At 37.5% G+C, this 11,242-nt stretch overlaps 1 protein-coding gene across 2 annotated transcripts; it reads left to right on the forward strand.

Moving 5' to 3' along the window:
* The first annotated feature begins 366 nt into the window (after nucleotides 1–366).
* Nucleotides 367–9,969, forward strand: tfap2a (transcription factor AP-2 alpha). Of its 2 annotated transcripts, none has more exons than XM_051098827.1 (7): nucleotides 367–447; nucleotides 2,590–3,009; nucleotides 4,015–4,066; nucleotides 5,544–5,772; nucleotides 6,294–6,412; nucleotides 7,847–7,988; nucleotides 8,735–9,969. In XM_051098827.1, exons 1-7 carry the CDS (start codon nucleotides 397–399, stop codon nucleotides 9,021–9,023), a joined length of 1,302 nt encoding a protein of 433 aa, XP_050954784.1. In that variant the 5' UTR covers nucleotides 367–396; the 3' UTR covers nucleotides 9,024–9,969. The 2 variants fall into 2 exon arrangements, with proteins under 2 accessions (XP_050954784.1, XP_050954785.1); XM_051098828.1 differs by lacking the exon at nucleotides 367–447 and adding an exon at nucleotides 1,635–2,071.
* The last annotated feature ends 1,273 nt before the right edge of the window (nucleotides 9,970–11,242 follow it).

An 11,242-nucleotide genomic window follows, 5' to 3' on the forward strand; every position in this document is an offset into this window, starting at 1 on the left:
ATGTATGCAAGCGTGTGGCCTTTAATAGAGAAGAGAGATATTTTTAATGGTTCAGGTTCTCCTTGTTTTATTAATTCCGCTCCGAATTAAGCCAACTGGATGATTATTTAAATGAAAAGGTGAAGTCCTCCTTCACCAACAATATTACCCCTGCATTTACTGTTCCCTTTTGAAATACAAATGAAACTCAGTAAAGGTATTCTTACTGGAATTCTCGTTGCAGTTTCTACCTGTGTATATTCATTGGCTTTGGTCTCTTGATATGCTAATGAGGGTTATTACAGTAGAGCTCGAGTCTCTCTCTTCCACCATTAGAGGGAGATCTGAGCGCGCAGCTCGAGCCTTGTGCACTGTGTCAAACTCAAGCGAAGGCGCACTTCACTCTATCCACAACCAATGAAAATGCTTTGGAAATTAACTGATAATATTAAATATGAAGACTGCGAGGTAAGCGGCTTAACCAGGCTATTAATACAAAATACTGCATGATATTTACCATAATTCTGAACGGTTTAACTTTTTTTCAGTCACCTTTTATTTTATTTTTTCTTGCTGTGTGTACCATTTCATTTAACACAAGAACAAGTGATAAATAACATACTGCAAAACTGCATGATCCAGAACATAATAATAATAATAATAATAATAATAATAATAATAATAATAATAATAATAATAACAATAACAATAATAATAATAATAATAATAATAATAATAATAATAATAATAAAAATAAATACACGTATCACACATTAAATGTAGGGAAAAAAAATCCTTAAAACGCTGTAAAACTGGTAAAAAAAAATCAGACAAGAAACAAACTTACCAAACAAGTTTTGGAAACAATCAAACGCATCAAAGTGAATAATTTCGTTTTAAAATAAATGTTTTGGTCTAAATATATATTTTTAAGCTCTTACTTGTCTTTATCCTCTAGTATTTGGCATGATTTGTTTGGTGAATGCAGTAATATATGGGAGTAGTTTTCGGAGTGGTGAAGCCAGTAAAACGTGTTTTCGCTCGTTTCTGGAGAATCACACGCCATGATCAGGAAAGAATCTCTGTCTCCCGCGTGTCCTTATGAGTTTCTTTCTCTCAGCGCACAGACTCGCAATTGTGATTAATTGTAATAAATAATTATTTTCTGTTTCATTAAAATCGCGCATGATACGAAAGCTAAGACGGAAGTGTGCAGCAAAGTTTGTTGAAATATTGCTCTAGCGGTGAGTTAAGCTGCATCGGCGTGTGTTGATGTGTCTTGGCCGTGCTTAAATTCGTGGTGAGGTATTTTAGTGGGACATGGAGTACGAACAGACGAAGACTAATGTGAAAAACAATGAGGTAGACGAGCATCCTGTGAACAGTAAAAATGTGCCAGCCCAGATGCCCTCAGCGTTTGCTGGATATTCACCAGAATCAGAGGTGCACATTGTTTCCTTCCTTGTGTTCTTCCCCCCTCGTTCTGTCTTTCTTTCACTTTTGCTTGCCCTCGAACCTTTTAAAATGTCCCCCCCTCTCTGATTCGTCAGACGCAGGAGAATGTCCCTCTTTTGTCTCTCTCTCCCTCTCTCTCCCACTCACTCTCTCTCTCCTCATCTCTGATTAGATATACTGATTCCCCATTCAATGGACGTCATTTAGTGCAGTCTGCCTTGAGTTGCTTCCTCGCTTCACGCTCGATTTCCGACCATTCTTCTCTTATTAAGTATTCGTGTAATATTAATAGTCATGAATATCTACTATTAGGAGTGCAGAGGAAGAGGCAGATCTGTGCTAACATGAGCTCAAGCGAGGGAACAGTTCACTGACAGAGCCGGGAGACGCCAAGGGGATATAAGAAACTTTAGAGAAAAGCATTGCATCTAAAGAGCAGATGAAGAACAGTGGGAATTTACCCAGATTCTGATGGATTATTGCTTTATTTGAACGCTGGCCACCGCCACCTCGCCCTACAATTATCATTGGCTTGATTTAATTTGCACGTTCATTTTCGTTTTGTCCCTCTGAAATTCTTGTCTTTTGAAGTCCTTGGAAATCCTCGCTGATGTTAGTGCACAGTTTTTCCGCGATGGTGAGTGACTGTCGGCAGTAGAGATCTGAAGACTGCGCTCAACATTTACTCTCCGATTGTTTGTTTGTTTGTTTTATTTATTAATTATTATTATTATTTTGTATCCTGTCGTTTCGTCTGTTCCATTATGCAAGCGCTTATTGGTAGCATCAAATGCTATTACAAAGACTTTATGCTTGTTGTGAGCTCTGGTTATTTTTATTTGTCTCTCAGTAGGATCTTAAATTGAAAAATGAATAACAAAACATCGACGTCCATTTTAAAATAGAATAATATATTATTCTATATGTATAGTATTCTGATTATAATGTAGTGTTGTTATTGATATTATTTGTTCTTGACCAAATCAAAGGCATGTTCGGATTTCTGTTGAAATAAATTACTAAGTGCGATAACAAAACATCTGTTTACCTTTTTTTTTCTTAGAAAAAAAAAATAAATCTTAAAAACATGTGTATATATTTATATCTATGTATATATCAGCACTCAAACAGAACTGTATCTTTTTCTCTCCTAAGGATCGCCACGACGGGACCAGCAATGGCACAGCCCGGTTACCCCAACTGGGCAGTGTGGGCCAGTCTCCGTACACCAGCGCTCCTCCGCTCTCTCACACGCCCAACTCAGACTTCCAGCCGCCATACTTTCCGCCACCCTACCAGCCCATCTACCCGCAGTCTCAGGACCCCTACTCTCACGTGAATGACCCGTACTCCCTCAACTCTCTGCACGCCCAGCCTCAGCCACAGCACCCGGGCTGGCCCGGCCAGCGGCAGAGTCAGGAGAGCAGCCTTCTACACCAGCACCGCGGGTTACCGCATCAGCTGTGCAGAGAGTACCGCAGAGAAGTGCTACTTCCCTCGGGTCACGGCATTGAGACTGGACTCACGGATTCAATCCCTATCCATGGAATACCTCACTCTTTAGAAGATGTCCAGGTGAGGAGAAAATCTTATGACATGTAGTGTTTATAATCCAACGCCATTATTCGGATTTGCTGCTGGTGCTATTCTCTATATAATCTGGGACCGTGAAATATCGTATATCGTATATATCACATATTTAAATTGTTTTATTCAAGTTGTTCTTTTATTGAAGATTATGGTAATGCACAACAGCGGTTTTGTCAGAATAAACTGGTAAAGTTGGTAGTAAAAATGTGGCAGTTTTTAAATTGTCGCTTGAATGTAAATAGTCTATACTGTTTAAATGTATATTTACAGGTAGTGGTTAATTATGTTCGATATTTTTTATTTGATGGCCTATGATAAACGTGGCATGTTTTGTGAGGAAAACAATTTAGAGAAAAAGCCATTTTACGTAAAATTCTATTTGTAACGCAGCGCGAGTAATTAAAAAAATATTATGATATATATATTTTGTGTATGTATATATATATTGGATTTCGCTGTTGTTCATCCCAGTAACTCAAAGTGAGTGGTGTACTGGGCTTTTTGATTAATATTGTCTGTCATTTTTGGAAGTGATTCTTGGCTGCCCCCCTTTTCATCAGTAATTTGATTGAGGAGAGAAGAGATCTGACAAATCAAGTGTAGACAAAATTCTCGGTTACACCAATTGCATGTTTTATATGTTTCCCTCGTTTATTCTCTGAGTAGATAAAATTAAAATAAATATATTTGCTATAATTGTGTTTTATGAAAAAAAAAAAAAAAAAAAAAAAAAAAAAAAAAAAAAAAAAAAAAACAATATCATTCAAGCTTTTATTATTTTAATTAGATGCTTTAAACAGTATAGACGTAATTACTCAGAGACATGTACTTCTTTAAAGATGCAGTTTATAGTGTCTGCAGTCTTAGAAATACTATGTAAAGCGTTTGTGCCTTTTTTTTTCTTTGGACTGCATTTAATTTCATTTGCAAAAAAGTACGATGTTTTTAGAACTTTCGATCATTATTAATATGCTTTTTTGATCTTTGCAGCATGTTGAAGATCAAGGAATTCACATCCCAGACCAAACTGTAATCAAGAAAGGTAAGCAATTTCCTCTCAAATACCGTACGTGCTTCCACCAGCAGCTCTCCGCTCGTAAAGTCTACCCGTGCTTGCTGTGAGACAGATCGGGTTAATTTGTAGGCCTTGAGATAGTCTGACGATAAGGCACAAACCATTTTAACCAAGTGTTCCATAGCGGACACTACTCATGTAGCTAATATGTGTGTGTTAATATGATGGTGCTTAACTTAGCTTAGTCTGTGACTAAATTTAAAATGGTAGCATTTCATGAAATTAGCTGAATGTTTTATTCAAAGATGACACTAGAAACTTACTACGAAACATATTTGTTAAAGTAAATTAAACGTATGCCTACTGTGTAAATTTTAGGTTAAGTCATTATTTTGCAATTAGCTACGTGCCTCTTTGTTTCCTTCGGATCGCAGATGGTCAAAGAGGGCTGAAGGAGAATGAGTGTGTTAAGATCGAATTGTTTTCTCATATTTACGTACGCTGTGGTTAATTTAGATTTTTTGTTTTAACAATGTAAAAGCTTTGAAATGTTAAATTTGATGCACCATGTGTAAATCCACAAAAATACACGGTTGCACATACACATAATAATTGCGATCTCACGAGTTCGTTTAACTGCTCTTGTCTCTATTAGTCTCCCCTGAGCTATTAATGTCACTAGTGATCTATCCAGTAGTGCCTGTGCTTTTGTTTCCGGTTAGTACATAAAGAAACAACGGGCGCTGCAGCAGGATTTAGGCCTGAACACTTATTTGTAAGCGCTCGTGTGTGAGTCTGAGTGTGTGTATTTCGGATTTGTGGGTGTCATTCAGTGTGCCTGTGTGGCTAGGTTACCGACTGTTTAAAGATTAAAACTAGTTTGTAATTATGAAAAACAGTAGGCCTATGCAGTTTTATTTGTAGGAAGTAGGCTGTTGGATTAAAATGTACTATTATTATTATTATTATTAGCAGTAGTAGTAGTAGTATTTAAATAATAACTGCAATAGTAAAAATGCATAGCCTATACATTTATAAAATATTTCCGTGGATTATGCCACTTTTGCTTCTCTCTCTCTCTCTGTTTGATTATCAGTTTCTGTTTTATGAAATCCAACAAATAGCAGCTACACTGAACAGTTAGTGGAAAATTTGAGGCAATGCCATGCTTGTTGAACTGTCATTTTCTCCGAGCTTGGTGTGGAGTCACCATTGCGATAATATGAAATATTTTGATGGCTGGGCCACTTCATTACTTGGGGCATATTGCAGCAGTTACATTCATGAGCTGAATGAAAAGCTATTGCTGTGGTATCTATTTTCCTTCCTCTCTGATAAGACCTTATTGCCTTTGATTCCACATAGGCGTGCGAGATGATATGCATATAAACGCATATGTCTAATCTTACTCAAAAGCTGCCTGCTGCATAGCAATTCATCTTTTTCCATTTGGTTGGTGCTGTAGACTGGAATGGGGGGCCTAATCATGTTCTTTTTTTTCAAGGTCCTGTTTCCATATCCAAGAACAACAGCAATGTCTCTGCCATACCGATAAATAAAGACGGGCTTTTTGGAGGTGTGGTAAACCCAAACGAAGTGTTCTGTTCGGTTCCGGGTCGTCTGTCTCTTCTTAGCTCAACGTCAAAGTACAAAGTCACAGTAGCGGAGGTGCAGAGACGCCTTTCTCCGCCTGAGTGCCTGAACGCTTCCCTGCTCGGCGGGGTCTTGAGGAGGTGAGCTGGACATCTATTGCATACAGTAACTATATTTTATCAAGCGCTTTCCGTCGCCACAACCCACCGAAATATCAGCCTATTGAAGTCATACCCCAGGACAGGCAAAATTCTGAACCTGAATTATATTTTTTATGCTTGTAGTTGCCTACCCAGTTGCAATGAGCACACGCTGTAATATCTTAATGCAACACGAGTTAATAGACACTTGTAACCTTAGTGTGGCAGTTATATCTCACGTGATAATAAAAATGTGATTTGTTTATTTATTTAAATATTTACTTTAAACATTCCATGGTATCCCCTAAGGCAAAATGTTTTTTTTTTTTTTTTTAATTATTATTTTATTTTTAATCATTCAGGGTTATGCGTGCTCCAAACTATTATAAATATTATACATTTTAATGTAAATGATGTATAATATGCAGTATATATCATGAATAGCAGTAAGAGAAATAAGTTTAACATTATTACAACACGTATAATAACATTTAATAACATTTTTGTCATTTACTTCAAAGGGCAAAATCTAAGAATGGCGGAAGATCTTTAAGAGAAAAACTAGATAAAATCGGATTGAATCTACCAGCAGGGAGACGCAAAGCTGCCAATGTTACTCTCTTGACGTCCTTGGTGGAAGGTAAGATTTCTGATGAATATAGATTTTTAATAAAGCAGGTGCTTATTGCTTCTACATGAGACATTCTAAACCAGCATTTGCATGCACCCGTGAAAAGGAGAGAGTTTGTCTTGCAAGCAGAAAAGCTGAACGATAAAAGAAAAGAGAACGGATTCCGGAGATACAATTTGGAAAACAATTTTGTGGGATTACTGGAATCTCTCTCTCTCTCTCTCTCTCTCTCTCTCTCTCTCTCTCTCTCTCTCTCTCTCTCTCTCTTATACCATTAGCAGCACCACTTGTCTTTAAATTTGAGCATGGTGTAAATTCAGATGTCTTTGGAGGGCCCTACTTTGTCATATTTGTGTCATATGTTGCACTTTTTTTATGCAGTTGCTAGATGTATGGCACAACACCACAGCCGAAATCAGTGTGACATGTATTATTATTATTATTATTATTATTATTATTATTATTATGTGTGGATTTTATCCTTGTCTGCTTGATGCAGTTGACCTGTAGGTTGAAAGCCTATTATAAAATATAAATGTGTTAATTATGTTGCACTGCGAAGATGCCATTGCTGTTGAATAAATCCATTTTGCTTGCAAAGTTGGAGGTGATTATTCCGTGCAGTGGTATTTGGTATGCCATGGGTTTTAAAGGTGAAAGCTGGAGACGGTTCATTGGTTCCTGTTAATCATTGCCGCTGAAGACTGAATGTAATATTCATCTTGCTTCATTGAAATTTAGTCTTGTATGGTAATGAGCCTGAAGAAATGTATGATTCCTGCGAGATAAGGGCGAGAGGGTGGGGGTGGTGGACACGCAAGCAGACGCTGAGTAGTCGGAGGACACTGGCTTCTGAAGTGCTGTTATTGTTTATGATCTGCTCCATTTTATGGAAAGCAGTTTAGTAGAGTTGAGCTTTGATGCTAATTGGCGCATGCGTTCTTCCGGATTCGAGGCTTATGACAGGAAGGCTCGCAGTAAAAATCCAACTGTTTCAGGAAATTAAAACCAAAGAAAGAAAGAAAGAAAGAAAGAAAAGCAGCCAAATACACAGGCCTAGTCGGAATAACCTATTTTACATGGCTAAAGAATAAAAAGAAGGTTTAATTAAAAAAAAAAATACAGATATATAGCAGTTTTATAGAACATCCTTCTAATGTTGATACAAAAAGAGTCAGAGTGTTCAGAGTGTTCCATTTAGAGTCAGGTGTTCTATATATGATGTACTGTTAATCTCACATTTTGACGCATGCGTTTGACAGAATTTAATTTTCTATTAGGTAATAGAAAATAAATGTGCATTATCGATGTCACAATTGATAAAGAGCAATGTCCTGCTCAGTGGCCGAGGACGTTAATTAGATGACAATTAGGAAATATGTAAATTACTCTACATTTTATTGCAGTAACATGTTACACATACTGACTCTCATTTTCTTCTAGGTGAAGCGGTGCATCTGGCCAGAGATTTTGGTTATGTATGCGAGACTGAGTTTCCAGCCAAGGCGGTAGCTGAATACGTGAACCGACAGCATTCCGACCCAAACGAACAAGTCCAAAGAAAAAACATGTTATTGGCAACGAAGTAAGTGATATTGTAGCTATTTAGATGTCATTGCGCATTTTATTGTTTATGACAGGGTTTTTTTTTTTTTTTTCACGGCAATTGTCGTGTTGTATTTAACACCATATACTGAAATTTGCTTTCTGCTGGATACACAGGTGCTAGTATCTATGTAGGCCAGCTATTGATAAATATGGCTGGAGTCAATGTCTGCGTTTTGGAACCAAGTGGTTTCGTAAAATACAATGTTTGCATTATTCGGCACCTGTAACGAATTGGTATTTTCCCGTGATTTTTTTTTTTTTTTTAAATTTCCTATGAATTAAGCAATTATAATAATATTATTAATGACGATAATGATGATGATGATAAAAATAAATAAATAAATAAATAAATGGGAAAAAAACAGACAAAGTATAAACATCCGCACCACTCTCAATTAAAATATATTAATCATAAAAACGCAATAGCGCGACGACATTCTTCTTTAGATGCCATGGAGCATAAGTTGTAGGTGCAGGCTAATCCAATTTTTACGTTTCCACTTGACGTATTGCTGACATATATGAGACTCTCTTTTCAAACTGAACTTGAGTTGTCCATCGCTGTGATGGACACTGCTTAACGAGCTGCTGTCAAAAGGAACGCTAGTGCCATTGATTAAGGGACACATAAGGAGCATATAGTCTTAATACATTTTTGACTTCATACATTCAGCTGTAATTAGCTTCATCCTGACACGCATCCTGCATTGTTTCTCTTTCTAGACAAATCTGCAAAGAGTTCACGGACCTGCTCTCGCAAGACCGCTCACCCTTGGGGAATTCACGTCCACAACCCATTCTTGAGCCCGGGATTCAGAGCTGTTTGACCCACTTCAGTCTTATTTCTCACGGATTCGGGACTCCGGCCATGTGCGCTGCCCTCACGGCGCTGCAGAACTATCTGACGGAGGCCATTAAAGCCATGGACAAAATGTACCTGAACAACAATCCTAACAGCCACAATGAGACGGGGTCGAAGGCAGGTGACAAAGACGAGAAGCACAGAAAGTGATGTTCAGCCACATCCCAACTGATGTATGACAAAATAATTATATAACAAACACTAGTGATCAAGATGCAACACTGAACGCACCACCTCCCGATCTTGACATTTTGAAACTTTTTTTTAAAACCATAATAATAAAACAGTTCACTTTGGGATTCGTGGACAAGGCATTTCTTCAAATCAAAATAAAGCAGTGTGCCAATGAAAGGAGTATAGATCTGCCAATGCAGGACTTTTCATTAACTCCCTTTGTATGAGTTCAACTGACTGAAATTCAGCGATTTTCCCTCAGTATCCCTATGTACGATTGTAGCCATGTGACAACAAGAAGCTGAAAGAGGAAGATTTTTTTTTTTTAATCAGTATTGTGAATTATAAACTTGAAAGAAAAAAAATCTACAGCTCCACGCCATGACTTCAAGAACTGACTTTTCACTTCACCAAGCGACCAACTTGAACTTTGAATTTCAACACGATTCACGGTTGTATGAGGGAATCTGTGTTCATGTATGTATATATTTATTTATGTGTAATTTAATGGGAATTGTAAATATGGTACGTCTGTTCAAACTTCTTTTTTTATTTATCTGGTGCCTCCTGTTTTAGTGGGTTTGAATATTCGCTTAGTTCTTCATGTGGTTTTATGGTTCTTAGAAAACAGAAGTTTGGGGTATTCTTCTCTGGGATATTTCAATTCAGCCCTCTTGTAGCATGTTGAGGCGACACTGAAGCAAGTGAACAAATTTAAAAGAAATAAACGCAAATTTCTCTATATATTATCCTTATGCCATTCAGTTTTAGATCGAAAAAGGTCATTGCAGAGACCCCGACGATGCTAGTTTTGTGTTTCTATCTTCTTGTTTTTATACGAGCTTTTTATGTGTTGTGCCAATCACCTCTTGTTCTTCCCTCAAAGCACCACAAGAGCAATAAATGGATATTGTCTTAAGAATTCTTCTTTTTCTTCCTCGTTTTTTTTTTTTTTAAGAAATTCAACATTTGGGACCATCTGATATCTTGTGTGTCCACTGTCTAAATTGGAGGCGGTTTTATCTGTATTGTATAAACCTGTGCTGGCAATAGCTCCCTTGCCTGTCAATGTATTATAGTTCTTTGTTGCCCAGAAAAAAAATAATAATAATAAATATTTGATACGCTTCATGTCGATTTTCATTCATTACTTTTTTTATTCACTGCTTGCTGCAATGTATTCCTTTTTCACTCGCTCTCTCTCTCTCTTTTCTATTCAGCACAGTTACTGTAATTGAGTTTAACTCTCCCTTGACGATTGCTCCATGCAATAAGCAGTTGAACCCATTGTTTCCCTTAAGTATAATAAAAAAAAACTTACTTTTAACTCTTAGTTCAGAGTACAGGATCATTCAGATATGGCAGGGAGCTTTTGCCAAGCCAAATGACACAGAAAACAATGAATTCTCTTTCGCGTTTGAAGTGTATGTGTGTAGTTTTAGCCCTCGAGCAAGAGCGCTTTTTAAATCAGTCAGATGTAGAATCTAGCTGAAGGTTAGTGCAGTTGCCATTCAGTGCCTTTATTTGTAGACGTTACCTTCTTCTCCTAAAACACTGTCACTGTGCTAAATATTTATGTCATTAAAATGCATATCGCTGAAATCATTTTCGTTAAAACAAAAAGCAGCAACCATGTCGTATTTTTCTTCTTCCAGTTTAATTTTGTCATTGGTACACTTGCAGATAATGTCATGCCAGAACACGTATGGTTATTTTGTGCATTGCATAACTCAATTCAAATAGAGTTTGATTGTTTATTGATGGCACGCGCCTGGAAATCAATCTCTATTGGAGCTTGCTGGATTTGCTGGCTGTATTCTGGTCATGTACAGCAGACGTCTGTCATGGCACTGAGAAAAGAACTGCCTGCGCAATATATTCACCATAGTGGCCATTCGTTAATTTTTTTTTTCTCCTGTGCTCAGACAGTCTGTTCGACTCAGATGCAGTTGTTTTCAAATAACATGAACGGAGCCTAACTGTACATGTCCTTGGCATAATTGCAATGCACAGTGCAGCAGCAGGTGAAGCGAGGCATTGTCTGTCAAGACTGTTTTTGTTGGCTGCTTCTCAGATTGTGTGTGGGATTCTAACCTCGGGCACAATAGCTCTCTCAGAAAGGATACCCGGCTGCTCCTCCTGTTCAGGCGCAGAAAACGCGCATGAATAGTCATTTTAAGGGAAATCACAATCAT

Source organism: Labeo rohita, chromosome 24 (assembly GCF_022985175.1).
Source record: "Labeo rohita strain BAU-BD-2019 chromosome 24, IGBB_LRoh.1.0, whole genome shotgun sequence".
NCBI classification, from domain to species: domain Eukaryota; kingdom Metazoa; phylum Chordata; class Actinopteri; order Cypriniformes; family Cyprinidae; genus Labeo; species Labeo rohita.